The sequence below is a fragment of the Sinocyclocheilus anshuiensis genome, unplaced genomic scaffold (assembly GCF_001515605.1).
Source record: "Sinocyclocheilus anshuiensis isolate Anshui unplaced genomic scaffold, SAMN03320099.WGS_v1.1 scaffold641, whole genome shotgun sequence".
NCBI lineage: Eukaryota > Metazoa > Chordata > Actinopteri > Cypriniformes > Cyprinidae > Sinocyclocheilus > Sinocyclocheilus anshuiensis.
In genome coordinates, this window is record NW_015536503.1 from 517,279 (window position 1) to 535,682 (window position 18,404).

Sequence of the window (18,404 nt, forward strand, 5' to 3'; positions counted from 1 at the left end):
CACACACACACACACGCACACACACACACACACACACACACACACAGTCTTACCGATGTGTTCTGGCACTGTACACTGGAGCTGTTGAAGCGAAGGGCGGGAACTCTCTGTTCCACGCCCTGTATGGTGAGTAAACACTCGTACCCACGCTGGCCCGACTGTGGCTGGGGCAGGTTCTTGGCCCGAAGGGTGATGGGTTTCACTACGTTTACTGGAACCAGGATACGATCCGCTGGAAGCAGCTGAGGACATTCCTGCAGGAAAATAATCAACAAACGGCAAGGTCAAAAACAAACAAAAAATGAGATGAACCAAAAACTATCCCTTGACACAAGTCTCTCAGATAACTCTCTCAGAGTGTTTCCTTCAGGTTAGGCCTTAGTTGAGACCAACAAAACCTCAAAATGGGCATGGGCCTGTTCTTAGCATCAAAATCCATCTTGACAGCTCCTAGATTGAAAGGACGGGCCGATAACGATGGGCTGAAGCTCATTAGCATGGCTGAATTGCTTTGGGGCAGAGTTTAAAAAAAGCCATTATAGATCATTTGAGAAGCTATCTACAAAAAGAATAAAAGTGAGTACTGTTAATTCAAGCAGACAAAGAGATGTAATTTTACAGAGAGAAAGAGGATAAAGAACTTTACAGTGTGTTTTTTTTCTCCATGTCCCTGACTACAATCTATAAGACTGCTATAACGTTGTCTTTTGGATACTACGAAAGAAACCAATGAGGTGGCGCAGAGTGGTATTTATGCAGTGCAGGGCGATCAAAGTGCTCAGGTGGCTATTGTAATATGAATACAAACTGCGGTGCTATCGGGACCAAAGCGGCTACGGAATGCAGATTGAATACTGAGTGTGAATTTAAAGATGCGCTGCAGTCGGGTAATATTTTGTATGGGCATGAGGTTGAGCCATAAACCCCTTTTCATTTTAACTTTCATACCGGATATTTACAGTACAGGAGACATTTAGTGTTATACTTCAAAACACATGAACGCACACCATCGCAAGCACACCAATGCTGGTAAGCATAAACACTTATCTTAGCATGCCAAATAAACAAATACACCACCCACATGCATAATTACAGCTTTAAATAAAACAGCATAGACAGTAAAACACACACTCCACTCACACTCCGACCCTCATATCTCCACCCACACAGGCTCCAGATATTAAAGTCATCAGTAAATGCCGGGCGTAAAACGCAGGCTAATTCCGCTGAGGGCAGCCCTACACTGACCTGACTTTCAGCCAACATTCAAGTCGCTAAATCCCCATTTAGAGCCCCCTCACCTTCATAATAGCTACCCAGCCCCGTGGTCTACAAGGGCCTCTCTAAGTCCTTTCCCAGACCACCCTCCAAGGATTTATCTCCGTATTACCCTGATATAATGTGAACATGTTTATTGGCAGTGGTCTTAGTCATAAATAAGGCACGACAAGGGAAAACCGCCCTCTAAAACACCAATATCTCTGTCCATTCACGCCCAAGTCTCTCTGGCATGCGCTTTCTTTTTTGAGGAAGGTGTCTGGCCGGTCACCCCCCCCCCCACGCCTCTTATTGACGGATGAGCAGGGCTCCGCTGGCAGGTTTATGTGGTGGGAGATTGACTCCAAGCATAACAACAGTATAATTGAAGGTTGGGAGGCTCTAATATGGAGTCTTCAGAGACACTGAAGACTAGGGCCAGGTTATTAAGTCTTTACAAGAAGGCAGAGAAGAAAGGACAGAGATAGACACAATGCGAGAGAGAAAGTGGGATGGGAACAAACAGTCTATTACTCATTTCGAAACCTATGGCAGTTCCCATTTCAGCCTCAATAAAGATTTTGCATAAGAATGTCACGAAAAACTTTGAAGGACACAATGGCGGACACATCACCCTGTCAGCATCAAACTAGATCTTGTGGTCTTGCTGCTTTAAATATAATTGAAGCAGATCAAAAAATTGGCCACACTTCCTGTCTTGAGGCTCAGAAAGAGAGCCAGTGTCCGTTAAGTCCAGGAAGAGAATGATTCCTGTAGCCTCAAGCCAGATACAGCTGAAGAGTCTTACTGGAAGAGACGTTAATAAAAAATGCAGGGACGGTAATTCAATATGCATTCATGAGACAAATGACTCCACACTGCGGTTTCCGTCCTTGTCCGTGACGCGTGTCAAATCCGACAAGACATGCCCGAGGCGAAACATTTGAGGTGGGAAAACAAAGCAGGGTTTGATTAAAAAAAAGGGAAATTATTACTAAGAATAGGCATTTTACAGATAAAAGAGGCTCTTGAGAGTGTGTTTACAGTCTTGGTCTGAGCAAGAGAGGCCTGAGGGTGAGCTGAAGCATAATGATGTGTTTGTCAAAGGGACGTGGAGTGAGGCAGACAGCAATTGGTCTCCCGATTGCTTACTACTGGGGGGGGACTGCATTCAATTCACTGCAGCTGTATCTCCAACGTCTCAGAACAGGACTGATATAATTAGAGTAGAAAGAGATACTGTAGGTGGGGGAAAAGAATGAAGTTCAGTGCGTGCGCTTCTGTTAGAGATGCGCCGAGACAAAGATTGTCATTGAGTGCGAGCAGGGAGGAAGACGCCCTGGCACAGAGAACAGAGGATAGCGAGCTGGCACGGAGTGATAGATCCATAATTAGAGCTGTTTGAGTATGTATGCATAATGGCAGCGTTCAGTCGGGTAGAAGATGAAATGCCTAATTCTCTCCACAGCTCTTGCGGTGTTAGCTGGATGATTACCGAGGCTTCCCTGCACTCGCTTTAGTGTGCCTCCCAACTGCCACGGGCAAAAACCCTCCCCTCCCATTCCTTGCCACATTTTACTTCCTGCGGCATCACACGTGCTCTTATCTTCTCTCACCTCTGACACTTCCCCTCCTTTTCATCTGTTTGTTTTCACTCTCACTCCCCTCCCGAGCTGATCTTTTCTTCTTGTCCTCCACCTTGATCTAAATGATTTTTACCTCAAAGTTTTTCCCTGAGGGCCATAGGCCATCTCACAGTTCTGAACTCAGACCCAAATCCTCCTACTCACAATCTGCAGCTCAACTGCGCAAAGCTGCCAATTTTGCCTGTCAATTAACATCTTAATAAGATGGTAGAGAGGTTACTGGATCGATCAGTTCCTGTTTCACACAACTCTCTCCTTTTCTTTCTTTTTCTCATCTACCTCCATATTGTTCCAAAATTGAGTGAGCTGCCTTGCTTCCTACTGTCTACATAGGCAGCTGCCTTCTAAGGCAGCTTGTAACAGTCATGGAACCTTAAGTGACTGATTTGGAATGCTTTACATGGGTGGCAAGTCATATGTGTCACACAAATAGTTCTTCTCACAACAAGCACATTGAAGACTCCTCTCACAATTGATTTCACTACATGCAGTGTGAAAAGAAGTGTTATTGTAAGAAGCAATAATATTTTGGATATTTTGCGTAAAAAAGTAAGTTTAAATCATTAAAAAGTTTTTTTTCCACCTCATACTTCAGTAAAATTTAAATTGTACTTATTTTTACTTTAATGTTGTTGTTTTCTCTCTCTATCTCGGTTTTTTTTCCAAAACAAAATTCAATGTGTTTAATCATAAGCCTTGATATCAAAAGGTTTATAAGTTCATATAAATTGGTCTAGTGTTAAGATTTTGACTGTTAGTGTATCTATTATTCAAAATCACACCACAATTTCACATTACCCGTCAGTAAGGCATGCTATAAACAGGCACTTAGCAATTCCTAAATGGATGTAAAAAGCCAAGCCATCACAGAAGTTGTTTGCTAAAATGCAGTGGATGTTTGGGTCAGACCGGTGTGCGTTTAGTCATGCAGCAGTACGCCAGTGGCCAAGAGTGAGACATAGGGGACCAACACAGTCAGCAACTGACAGGATTCAGCACTATCCTTTGTATACACACTCTAGCCTGACAGGAAATCAAAACCTGTACAGGAGAGTTAGATTAGCTGTGCTATGATGGAAAAACTATTTTTACTAAAAATCCCTGGACTGAACAAACAAAACCAATCATTACTCCATTATTCCATATTAATTACAATTCTGAAACAATTTCAGGGAAATATGACAAGACTTACTAGGCTTACATTAACCATTAGTTAATCCACTGACAAAGCTTACCTCAAAGCATCTGACATACTTTACCCCACAGCTACTATTTTGGAAAAAATGCTTCATTTAATAATTCTTGACTAATCCATAGGCAAAACAAATATGCATGGTTTTGTACAATGGCAATTTATCAAAAAACATGACACATTTCTAGACCTGGAAAAGTTTACCATCACAACATTTTTTACTTGCCATATAGAAAATTCATTAAAATGTTAATCACTTTTCTCACATGCATCTCTCTGAATATATACACACCTTATGCCAAATTTCCCTACTTTATATAACAGGATAACACTAATACAGTACATCCTTTTCACTAGATACTCTATTTTATGATGCAAAACTGGAAAATCTGATCAAAATATGTTAAACTTACAGAGAGGCAAATGATGTGACTTAGAATATTAGAATTGATTATGAATGTATTTATTTAAGACCAGTCATATATTTAAATGTGAGAGACTGTGAATGGCATACACACTGTTGTTAAATCTTGCCAGAGACGACATTCTGATGCTGTAGCACGTTTTGTTTGTGAACGTGGACTGTTCTCCTGTGCTCATGGGTGCTTACTGAAACAAGCTCTGACTACAGGGGGGCTTCTCACTTCCAAAAACCATTGAAAGACAAGTCTGGATTATTCAGATCACTCTCAGCAATCCCTTAATTGGTATAAAACACAGAAATTCATCTGTGGAAGGTCAATGCAAAAGGTCATCTCATTTCTACATGCAAAGTTGACTCGTCAGCAGCTCGGAGGATTTGCACAGTAAACATCGCTAGTCATTAATTCTAAGCCACCCGGAGTTTGGAAGGGGATCTGAAACCTCCAGTACGAGGGGTTAATGAAATCCAAATTAAACTCATTAACCGGACAAAACACCTGCCTTTAAACAACAATCAAACAAAATCATCCAGTGGAAATGTCATTAAAATGTGCTAATATTCAGTCGCTGCTTTGTGTGCAATTCGCTCGACACACAATAGGGAATCCTAATATTAAACTGGTCAATATTGACAGCGTGTCCATTTGATAACTGGAACGCCAAATGCTGGCAGCCTGAGAAACACTCTGTTGAGAGATGTTAATGAATGCTAAATGATGAGGCTACACATTTGTGTGGCTAAAACACATAGCCTCGGGGGGCAGGTGTCCTCATAATTCATTACGCATTTCAAAGCTAAGCACACACGCATGATGTACATAATCGTATCTTCATGGTAGCTGCCGATTTCTCTTCAGTTGCATGATGCAAATGAAATAAACACATTGTGATCCGCACCATGTAGACCCTCAGGGAGGGATTAAAGGGTGTTTCAGTGATACAAACTCAACGGCAACCCTCCTTGGCATCTCGGAGAGTGAGCTAGGAAAGGGTTTGGCTCTGGCAAAGAGCACAGAGCCCCAACAGCAGCTTTTAATTTATCTGATGGGCCTGCGGTGGCCTCGAGGCATGCAAGTAGTGCCAATATTATTGATAATTTACATGGAATAAGATGTTGGTGGGAATCCAGACAGAAATTTTTTAAAGATTTAATGAGAATTAAGTTAAATTCAAAGCCATCAGACGTGTATGAAGCGGCTCAATGTGACAGGGTGATGCTGGGTAACTTCTCACAATCAGGATGTGACTTGAACCGTACCCCTGCACCAATCAAATCAATTAAGTTCAACTGAGAATGATGAGGGCCAATTACAAAACCCGACGTGTGACCAATCACAAGTAACTCACCTCTGGCTGTTTGACACGACCCTCCTGGAAAGAGCAGCTGCTCGGATCATGGGTGCACGTGTGACGATATTTGCACCAGTGGCACTGGTATGGGCTTCCAACACAGGATAGACACCTGGGACAGGGAATGGGTGTGGATTAATGCCGTCAGTTTGAGTGTTTGTGAAAATAGATAGAATGTTACACGACTTCACTATGTCATTGTAAATACAAAAGATACTTACGACTTGTGTACACTGCAGTTGTAGAAGACAAAACTAGTGTTGGCGAAAGCTAGTCCTGTCTCCTTTGATTTGAGGTAGAGCTGGACAATCTGATGGTCACCTAAGAGGCAGGGGGGAAACATTAAGAGTGTTGAAACAGTTGCTAGTGTGCTGCTCACAGAAGTATCAGTTTAAAGCCCAATGAGCTGCCTACAGAAACCACAGGTTGTTCCAAAAGGTGGGTGACAATAAACTGCAACAAGGTCGCAAGGTTTACTCAATTTTTGTCTCAAAGACTGTTTACAGTATATTCCAAGGCAGTTAACTCATTTTATGATGAATGGGAGAAAGTGCAGCGAGCACTATGGCAGAATATGTCCTGTCGTGTAAATAAAATAGCCAATTACCAATTGATAAAGTCATTGCAACACTCCAGCAGCTTAGAAGCTCCAGTTCCCATAGAAACAGTCCTGAGATGTGCACTTGGTACTGTACATGCGCATTGACTGGACCAACCTGATATATACTTTTTTTTTATTTCTTGAGCAAAACATGTCAGATTTTGTTGCTGATTTGACATATTTAAATATGAGTTTGGCAAGCAGTTTTTTGAGATTTTGGTATTTCCCCATTCACTAACTTTCCTTGAAAGGGTTTCAAGGTGTTAGTACTTAGAGTTTCATGCTGTTATTATACCAAACACACTCTACCAAACTGTATATAGCAAATTGGCAGTTGCCTTTTATACATCAATGACACCAAGCTAAGTGTCTTAATAGCAAGCAGTTTATATAGTGCGTGGATTAAGGTGACTGCTCTCCTCTGCCAAAAATGATCCAAAACCCTTCCCATAAATACATTGTTGAAGAAGAGGAGGAGAGAGACAGAGAGCGAGAGAAAGAAACCTGTACGAGTAAATGGAAATGTGGCACAAAAGTGCCCATCTTCAGCGTGTTTATGTCTGAGCTAATGAAGAACCTCATGTTTAATTCAACATGCCGGACACGATAACTCCCCTCTCAAAGGAAGATCATAATTTTTCACCCTATCTTTTTCTGTCTCTCTTTTTCTCACATACTTTTCTTCAACCTCTTGTTCTCCTAACACACTCTCCTTCCCTGTCATGCGGTGTTTCTTCAACAAAGATCGAATCATTCATCAATCACTGTAAAGTGTGCCTGACAATGAATCTGTCCCAATTAGTTCACCTAAATTTTACCTTGATGGCTGGTATCTCGTGTGTGTGTGTGTATGTGTGTGTGTGTGTGTGGGAAAGTGAGGAATAAGGGAGAGCGAGCAAATAAATGACCTATAACTACATGGGTATGTATATGTATGCATACAGAATCCATTAAAAGCACATCTTGATCCACAACTTCAACATTTTTTATGATGAATCCCACTATTTGGGGTTAAACACACTGTATGTGTATGAGAGTGATGGTGTATGTATCCAGTAATGTGTGAGTGTATAAGTGAGTGTGCACCCTCAGGTGTGTAATAGTGTACTTATCCAGTGGCATAGGAGTGTGTGTTTGCACTGCGGCATTTTAGAGCTCCAGGCCCTTGCAGATTGGGCCGACCTGTAATTTCATGGTGGCCTGACTAGCCTCACATCTCCAATGAGACTTGCATGCATCATTATTCACACACATCACACCCCTGCGCACCACTCTCTCTACCTCACATCCAGTCTGCTGTGCCACTTACTAAGGTAATTTACGGGTGTTTCTAAACCAGACACTGAAAGAACATTGTTGCTTCTTTTCCGCCATGTTTTGTTTTACAATCTTTTTTTCCCCCTCTTTTCTACATGCAGAGGAGTATTCCCCCGTTTCTGCTGTAGTGCACGTCTTCATTATCTTTACGTTGAGACGTTTTCATATTATGAAAAATTACCAGCCTCTAGACAGCTGCCCAGATGTGCGCTCGCTTTAATTATGTCGGGGTAACCAAGCACGTCATTGAGAAAACAGAGGTGTAAGAACGGCATCAATGAGAGTACGGAAGAGGACAGTGAAATGTTCTCTCCTGAAAAATCTTTTCTCTCTCTTATCTGCTAGAGTGAATGCTGTCAAAACCATTTTCAGCCGAGCAGATGGAGTGAAGAGTGTCATCAGTTCAGGAGATCCAATCCAATCCCTTTACATGAAAAATCTCTCAAACCCCAGTGCCAATGGAGCCTCAGAATGAAAGGCTGAAATGGAGAGAGACAGACGAGCACGCAATAGACAGAATGCCAAAACTGCCTCCCTCTTGACGACCTTTATTCACTCAATTACAAAACATGTCCTGCGGCAAAAGTCAACAGCTGCAGGCAAGATAATGAGCATGTAAACTTCCATCTCTGCTCAGGTGTTTATGCCTATCACACTCTCTTCTCTTTCTTAGACTGTCTTCCCTCCTTCTCTCTGATTTAAATCCAGCTTCTCTGGAGTCTGGAGCAGATCTCTCGATCCAGCATCTCATATTATAAAGCTGTCATATTCTCACTTTTAGTCTCAGTCTGGTTCATATTGCCTTAACAAATGCCAATATTCAGTCAGTTCGCCCAATTTCCCCTTGTATTTGATTGGTTAGTGACAGCACATTTTTGCACCTTGGTCTATGACAATGCGTGGGACTTCCTTCTCCGCAGGAGAGCTGCAGGTAATGCGGTTCCCCTCGACTAGACCATCCATCTCCGCCAGGTCCTCAAAGGTGCAGTTGACCCCTGCAGAAAGTTCTGGCACGTTATGTGCCTGCAGAACTAGCTGTCAAGGAAAAAGAAAAGACACGTTGAAGTTATTCAGGGGAGAAAATAGAAGGCAATAACAGACAGGATAAACTTTGGTGTGTGTCACAAATGGACACACCATCTTTGTGCACAGAATAAACTAATTTTTGCTGCCGCTGCCCCTAAAACTGCTGTAACATGGATATTTTCTTATGTCTGTGATTTGAAATGCTCTTGAGAGAGAAGGACGTCTGCAGACTCCACACATGGGAAATCTCAATCCAGCTGCAGACATCAAGACATCCCAGAAAACACACGCAGTCGTTCCATAAATATCCCAGCTGACACGTGGCCAACCACACAGCGAAATCAGGCCATTGAATCAGTGGCCACATATCTCCTAAATTTCCTGGAGGAAAATGTCCAGAGACATCAACACACTTCAGTCAGCCATCAGTCAGCATGTACTGACTCTAATGTGTTTCACTGAACACAAGTGGGTGGGAAATTGAGAGAGAGAAGGAGAGAATGAGAAAGAGAGAGGGCTATGGGGTGAGAGTTTTCATTCTCTTTTTTCTTTATGACTCTCATCTGGAGAGCTGCTGCTTGCTCTCTCTCTCTCTTTGTGTCCTCTCCACCTCTGTTACCCACAATGCCCTCTGGCTCCCAGCCTTCGAATGAATTTCAAGCCCTGCTCTGAAGCACATGTGTTGCCTGACACCAGAGTCAGATGAAGTGAGAAACAGAAGGGGAAGATGGCAAAGAGAAGAATGAGAAAGAGCAACTGTCATGAGACTGAAAGAAATGCCCCCTTCATACCTGCCATTACATTGGCATTGTTTATTATCCACATACAACTATGCATTTAGTATAAAATACAGACGTTGCACCACCAGTAGTCATTATCATCTTCCAGTTTAAATTTTTATTGTCAGTAAAACATGAATGCAGTAAAATATACTTTTAAATACACAATCATTTATATTAATACTTTTTGCGACTTCGAAATGACAAGAACTTTTGTTTTATTTTGCTCTCATAATGACACAACAGTTTTGTGATCTGATCTCTCAATATAATGAACAGCAACTCATTCCACCACCTTTTATAATCTTTTATTTTTCTCCCCAATGCTCACATCTCTCTCCATGTCCATCCTCTTTAAGATACTATTTTCTCCAATTCTAAACCTTCTTAATATCCTCTACCCTGGGTAGTTTCTAAAGCAGGGAAACACAATCTGAATAGTATATGAAACGCAAGTTAAAGTCAAAGAGAGCACAAAAATAAGGAGATCGCAGGAAGAGAGAATAATGAAGTCGTATATATAGTAAGAAAGACAACAAATATGCCCCGTTTAAAATGCCCACAGTGGCTCTCCCTGTCAGTTTGACTCTGTTGGGTGTCCATTTGGGAAAGCATGCAGTAATGCTCTATGAGGGCATCATGGGAAGTGAAGTGGATGAAATCAGAATATCCACACTAATAGGAAGCCGCAAGCCTTGCATAGAGTGGCCTCTGCACCCAGCATTACATCGGTGATACGGCCTGAAACACCCTTTACTCAACAGAACGGCTGACCAGGGCTGTTTTTAGATTGCAGATTAATGAAAAGGCAGGGACATGTAGCAGACACTCTTTTCCCATCTCGTCCCCCTCTCTCGCTGTTTTCCGCTTTCCCATTAAAGTTCAGGATGCACCGGTGGATGGTGGCGCCACTCTGGGATTTAATTTATTTTTCCTTTTAGAGAGGGATGCAGAGAGAATTTCTTCAATTACATTTCGAGCAGCGGTGAACAAACCCTCGCTGGCCACGATAAATATGAATATCATCCCGCTCGGAGGGGGACCCAACAAACAAACATAAAAAGGCCTCTTGCAGCAGTGGGTACAACACGAGGAATATGGTGTCTTTGATTACCTCCTGCCTGAACAGAAGAATGCATCAAGACGGCAGACTCTCACGGACTTCAGATGCTGATGCAGATTTCTAATTACGCTTCAGGATTTGTGAGTGGAGGGAAACAGAGATGTCGATGTACCCCCAGAGACCCCGAGAGCTATGAGACTCTACCTATTGTAACCTTTGTTGTACTTTAAAATCACATGGATAAAATCAATCTACATATAAATGAATTCTGAGAGCACCTATAGTGTCAAATCCAGTCATGATTGATGTTTTCCGTAAACAACTAGTTTAGAAGTGTAATCCTTCTTCAGAATAATGCTAAAGCTGTGCTATGCTCTGCTTATCAGAGCCTCTGTAAAGAAACTTCTTTGGTAAATGCACTTAGTAATTCGAACAATAGTTTAAAAGAGGCAAATTCCTCTTAAGATGGGCTTTACTGTGGTTTGCTGCTGGGAGGATGTCCGGGAAGGCTTATGGATTAAATGTGAAATAACATGAAAATATGAAATAGTCAAAAAATGTTTTCTTTTAGAAGAGAAACTTACTTCAATCCCTATATTCTCCCTGCAGACTGAACAAAGGAGCTTTGTGCTTATCTCCTCAAACAAATATTTAATAATGAAAAAGGTCAAGAAACAGCATGAATGCCTATAGTGCATTTCTGTACACAGTTTGCAATTTATTGCATTGCAGATGTGTTCTTTTCCTTTCAGTAATTTCAGTTTAAAGGAAAAGGTCAATCTCTCTCTGACGCTGTCTTTGTAAATTGCTTACCATTCTTTTCATAACAAACATACACATACATTTATAAAAAATACTGTTAAAACAGTAACATTGTGCAAAGCTTAATTTTCAGCAGCCATTACTCTAGTCTTGTTGACATGATGCTTCATAAATCATTCTAATATGCCGATTTGCTCAAGAAACAAATGTCTTATCAATATCATCAATGTAGAAAACTGTTGTGTTGCTTAATATTTGTTGTGGAAACCTTGATAATTTTTTTTCAGGATTCTTCCATAAATGGAACGATGGAACGTTCAAAAGAACAGAATGTTTGTCTGATCAGTTTAATGCATTGCCAAATATAAGTTTTTACTTTTAATAAAAGTAAAAATAAATCTTAAAAAAGTAATATTATTATTATTTACATAATATTATATTACATCAAACCAACTCATTAGGGCTGTCAAAAAAAAATTAGAATTTCGAATATTCGTCGAATCAAATTAAAAAAAATCCACATTCGAATGCAAAAGCGTTGCATTCGAATTTAAGGTCTGCGTCAGCCGTCAGGCAGCCTTATCAGTGGCGCGCGAAATGCGATGACGATGTATGTGTCATTGATTGCATTTGAATGCTTTTGTTAGCCTATCCAGTTGAACCCACTAGATGCGGCGCAGCTACGTTGTTCATTCATATATTGCGGAAAACGAGATCATCAGTGTGGAGAAGATGTTGTTTACGTCAAAACTGAAACCAAGCCGTTCACACAGAATGCATATTTATCACATTTTCTGGAGAAACATCTATCAGCGTTGCACTTGCGTCTCGCAGAGAGCGGCATGTTTAGAAAGCCATGTAAAATTAACGCAAGTTCAACTTTTAAAAAAACATGTCTAAAGACGTTATGGCAGTTTTTCCCCATTCCACTGTATCTCATGTTTTTAAATTAAGAAAGTAGCCTACTCTTTTTGATTGGTTTTCGGTCCTTTGTATTAAACTATACGTACATGCATGGTGCTGTTTTTTTTTTTAATTGTTTAAGCAACTTTATTAATTATATATGGTTTATAAACATTATTATTATCTACTGAATCTGCTTTGACTGGTTTCCTAGATACAGTCAACACGAATGCTCTGATTGAAAGTAATACAGTACTTACATATGGAGAAACGATTTGTGTTGAATGATTTAGTGTTATCTAAACATATCTAGGCCCTGGTTAAACATCATTCCATGGAGCACAGATCTTGTGTCCAGTTAAACCCACTAGATGCGGCGCAGCTACGTTGTTCATTCATATATTGCGGAAAACGAGATCATCAGTGTGGAGAAGATGTTGTTTACGTCAAAACTGAAACCAAGCCGTTCACACAGAATGCATATTTATCACATTTTCTGGAGAAACATCTATCAGCGTTGCACTTGCGTCTCGCAGAGAGCGGCATGTTTAGAAAGCCATGTAAAATTAACGCAAGTTCAACTTTTAAAAAAACATGTCTAAAGACGTTATGGCAGTTTTTCCCCATTCCACTGTATCTCATGTTTTTAAATTAAGAAAGTAGCCTACTCTTTTTGATTGGTTTTCGGTCCTTTGTATTAAACTATACGTACATGCATGGTGCTGTTTTTTTTTTTAATTGTTTAAGCAACTTTATTAATTATATATGGTTTATAAACATTATTATTATCTACTGAATCTGCTTTGACTGGTTTCCTAGATACAGTCAACACGAATGCTCTGATTGAAAGTAATACAGTACTTACATATGGAGAAACGATTTGTGTTGAATGATTTAGTGTTATCTAAACATATCTAGGCCCTGGTTAAACATCATTCCATGGAGCACAGATCTTGTGTTATATGATGACATAATGGGAGTTTATTAGCTCTTTTACAGCTTAGTATTTGAGGTTTTGATTTTGGGCCCAGAATACAGATCCTGAATCAGCTGAAAGGCCAGCTCCTCTAGTGGAGACGTTAATCTGATATAAAGGCTCAGAGGAGGTGCTGGATTACATGAGGGTAAGGTCTGAAACCATGGCCTGCTTTGATGGATTTTACACACACACACACACACACACACACACACACACACACACACACACACACACACACACACACTAAAAAAGCGAGTGGTAGAGTCAGCACTTAGCTGGGATCAGCCAACAAAAAACACCAACAGAAAAAAGTAACCATCCTGACAAGGGATATGGGCACATTGTGATTGGCATGAGGAAACAGAGTTGATATGACTGTGTTTACTGTACATGCACAACAATATTATGATATTAATCAGAATTTGGTCACATTCAGGTTATCATGTAAACGCATTAACCTAATTACATTACCAAATTAAGCCAATTTTCTGGTTTCCAGAAATCTGAATGATATATATATTCTTATATTAATCTGAACTTTGGGTTATGTAAGTATCTTATTCACAAACCCATAACATTTATGCAGATCTGTGCATGTCCAAACAGCTAATTTTGGGTGATATTTGGTACAGATAGTTGCAAAATACTGAGCTTCAAAGAAAAATGTATGGAGCAAGGAGGAGATTCACATTAAAAGAAATATCATTTATAGGAGTCTTTTGTCCTACATTTTGCAGTTAATCAAGCTCTTGTATGTTATTGTTAAAGACATGAATGAATAAAGTTAATTTGTTAAATTGTCCAAAATCACTAAAAATATAGCATAATAAATGGAAAGAGCAAATGTCTCCAGTATTTCTTAAAGAGAATAGCAGCTGTGGAGCATGTAAACGTCTTTTTCTGAATAGTGGCTTAACCGGAATGTGTATTTTAATCAGAAAATGACACGCTGGATATCATGAAGTATACCACCCAGAAACACCACTGATCAGCTTTGTGTCATGTCTGTGACTCGATCCAAACGCCACTGAAATAACATGGCATGTGTGGTACGGTCAGGCTGCATGACGTGTCTTCATAAACCCATCATCGTAACAGGCAGATCCATAAAGGCTGAACTTAAGACCATGATCACATTAATGATGGAGCCTGAAGAGAAATGGGCTCCATAACTGAATTAGTAAAGGTGAATGTCAATATGTCCAGTGTTTTGGCTTTATCCTCAGAAACACTTAAAGGGGTTCTGTAATTCTTCAGTATTCCTTAAGGATATTTTATGGTGTGATTACACAGACGGAACTGAGGTGAGAATTGAACATTAGTGCTCACCATGACATTGTATTGAGACACGGAGATGTTGTTGGGGTGAACGCTGAGTCTCACACACTGCTTTATGTCCGAGGCAAAACGACGAGGCTCGGATGACCGTTCGCACTTCTCCTTCCTAGTGCACCTGGAAAACAAAGACGAAAAGAAATATGTGAGCACCTAAGAAAGGGAGAAAGACAGCATGTAAAAGGAAGACAATGTGTTTGATAGGATGGGGGGAAAATAGAAACTGCTGCACAAATGCGTTCAACCATCTTCCATCTGTGACCAGCACAGCATGAAGGAAATAGAACACAAGCTTGGTTACTAGTCCAAACCCATGCATTATATTTCAGTTTCATATTTCAGGATAGAGGGAGGTGGGACAGAGAGAGAGAGAGAAAGAGAAAGACCAGTTGGTTGTGGTGACTCTATCCTGTTTCTGCTCTCTCCCGGGTTCTGCAGGTGGGGAAAATCAGAGCTCAGAGACCCTCCCTTTAGACCCAAACGCCCTCCATTCTGATCCGTTCACAACACTGGGTCACAGAACCGATGAGGAGACCACCCTAACACTGCGACATCTAATCCAGACACATCAGATTACAGGTCCAAGGTCAAGCACGTTTAAGACTATTTTACACTAGTGACTTTTAGTTCTGACCGCTTGACTTGCAGAGTTACAAACTGGTGCTAAAGAACCCAGACACCAATACAGTGCACTGTTTTCCAGGACCCTGTAACAGTTAATTAATATATTATGTAATTATCTGCATTAAAAAGATTATTTATTTATTTATTTAGACACTACTTCTAATCCTTTATAAGATATAAAGACATATGAATTCAGAGTCTTACATTTAAACATTTCTAGGATTTTACATGACCACACTACCAAAATGATTTACTGTAGAAAAGTAAACACAAAATGTCCTTTTAATTAAATATTAAAATAAAGTTAATACTTAAAATGAAATATAATGTATTAATACATTTTATATATTTATATATTATTATTATTTATTAATAATTTTCGGTAACACTTTAGTATAGGGACCAATTCTCACTATTAACTAGTTGCTTATTAGCATGCCTATTATTTACATATTGGCTGTTTATTAGTACATATAAAGCACATTATTCTGCATGACCATATTCTACATCCCTAATCCTATTATCCAACCCAATACCTAAACTTAACAACTACCTTATTAACTATTAATAAGCAGAAAATTAGGAGCTTATTGAGGCAAAAGTCGTAGTTGGTTTGTTAATAGTGAGAATTGGACCTTAAAATAAAGTATGACCTTTTTTTTTTAAATCTTAAAGAATTAAAAAAAAAAAAATGTAATTGATTAAAAATACAAATTATACAGCAAGTATTTATAAGAACCAAGATATAATATAAGACAATATACAAATTTTTTTGGTAAAAGACCCAAAACACATCTTGTAATCGTTCATACCTGCATATCAAAGCACAATTGAGTCTTAAGGCCCATTCACACCAAGCACGATAGCTATAAAGATAACGTTATTAGCGTCCACACCAGCGAACGATATCGTCTGTTTATTCTAAGCGCACATGCGTCTGCCGCTTTAAATTCTTGAGCTCGTTACAGCAGGATGGATTCTGATTGGCTGTCAGTGTTTTATTGTTCATCAGCTGGAAAAAAAATCATTTTGAAAGTGATCACAACGATATCGTTCCTCTGTATTGTTATCGTTATAGTTGTGGTGTGAACTACGCTATTCTTTAATATTGAGAACGATTGTTAGAACTATATCTTTATCGTTATCTTTATAGTTATCGTGCTTGGTGTGAAAGGGCCTTTACACTTAAACATTTCAAAGTTTTACTTGCTTGGATAGTACAACACTGGCTAAAATAGTCTGCTCTCACTGGGTTATTTAGCCTGTCATTCCCCGGACTAATCCAGATTGGCTTTATTCAAATCTGTGAAGCAATTAACTACGAATCAGCACAGAGTCCTTACGAGAGGGAGAGAAGTTTATAACAAATGACAGTTGTGACAGGGTTTTCTTCCACTGCAGAAAAGAAGGGGGGAGAGAGAGGTAGGACAGTGAATGAATTGAAAAGTTAAGAAGCCTAACGTGGAGAACTCTGAGAACAGAATGGGAATAATCTGCTGGTGAATGAAAGAGGAAGCGAAAGAGATTTAAATGGAAACAATCATCCTCTTTCTCTGTGCTTCTGTGCTAAGCAGGTCTAAGATGCGTTTAATCAATGGCCTCCTTTGTAGCTCCAATCACACAGCCTGAATCCCTTTTCTGCAGCTGATTTAATAAGCATGCTGTGTACTACGTGTTCAAATACACACACACACATTTACGCTAGGTGGAAGCTATGGGTGGTGAAACATTGAACTCTAAAACGAGAGAGAGTGTGTAGCATTCTCAGAGCGCTGTGGGAGAGACAAACTGTCTAGTGCAAGTCTCTGGATGATTTGGTGGGGCTGTGCATCCCGCAGTTAGATGCACTTGTCAAAGGCCTTTAATAAAACATCACACCTAACAAGTCCCTCTCAGTCTGCACCCATTACGTAAGACTACAGGAAATTATGCAGGCAGTGAAGCCTGTTTAAAGCCTGTTTCTCTCCAATAGGGGGCGTATGAGGGTTGTCATGAGGGTTGTCTGTTTATAATTTCGAGATTACATTACTTTGACATGTTGTGGCTGATACAAGTCAGTGCTGCTTGTAAGATCAGGAAAATTTCTTATTTAAAAGGGTTATAAAGGAGATGCCTGCTTGTGGCCTGAGAGCACTGTAAAAACATTTATGAGTCTTCATTTATGAGCTTGTGTAAAAGGCCCGGAGACAAATATCTGCAGGATGAATAGCAGTATGTTGGTGTATCTCATTCCTTTAATAAATAAAAAATGTATTGGATACATTTTTTAATATAATATTTATTTCATTGTCAAATCAGTTCCCAATGGATAAATTCAAATCCTACCTACTTTTTTCCCCTGAAATTTCTTCGCATTTGAAAATATTACAAACAATATTATAAATATAAAATGATAATAAATTTCATCTAAAATTTTATACGTATGAAATTACAATATACTGTTCATTTTATATTAACATTAATACATTGAATTTTATAACTGACTTCTAAAAGTTCATTATATTATATTATATTATATTATATTATATTATATTATATTATATTATATTAATTTCCAGTTTCAAGACTTTTCTGGTGTGTATGTGTGTCTACTTCATTAATATTTCTACATGTGTGTATGTGCATTAATGTGTGTATGAGTTTATTAAAGCCATCTCAGCCCTCTGCAAATGCTTTTCCATCTGATGAATTGGTGATCTCCTTGGTAAGTGCACTTGCACTTGTACACTGCACTTGTTAAAATTACAAATGACTTGCTTCTTGCGTCAGACCAAGGCTTCATCTCATTGCTAGTTTTACTTGATCTTAGTGCTGCGTTCGACACTATAGATCATGACATACTCATAGATCGATTACAAAACTATACAGGTATTCAAGAGCATTCGGGGTTCAGACACACTCTCTTTGTTTAAATCTAGATTAAAGACACATCTCTTTGGCCAAGCATTCAAATAATGCATCGCATAATCTTGTACTGCAGTTATATCTGATCAAATGCACATTATTATTCAAATTATTAAACAAATCAATTTTGCTTGGTTGGAACAGCTTGACATTGACATCCCGTGGTAACTAGGATTTACACAAGCTTCGGTCTGGATCCAGAACACCTGAGAAGAGATGATGCCAACCCCTCAGAGGACCTCA

The 18,404-nt window shown here is 39.6% G+C and overlaps 1 protein-coding gene across 1 annotated transcript in view; it reads right to left on the minus strand.

Moving 5' to 3' along the window:
- The window catches only part of LOC107690636 (plexin-A4-like), an 82,146-nt gene that overhangs the window by 44,128 nt on the left and 19,614 nt on the right, over positions 1–18,404 (minus strand). The window contains exons 2-6 of the mRNA XM_016489019.1: positions 14,628–14,751; positions 8,668–8,821; positions 6,090–6,189; positions 5,866–5,980; positions 54–254 (exon numbers count right to left, since the gene is read on the minus strand). Coding sequence (XP_016344505.1) covers positions 54–254; positions 5,866–5,980; positions 6,090–6,189; positions 8,668–8,821; positions 14,628–14,751 — 694 coding nt within the window. The remainder of the gene's footprint in view (positions 1–53; positions 255–5,865; positions 5,981–6,089; positions 6,190–8,667; positions 8,822–14,627; positions 14,752–18,404) is intronic.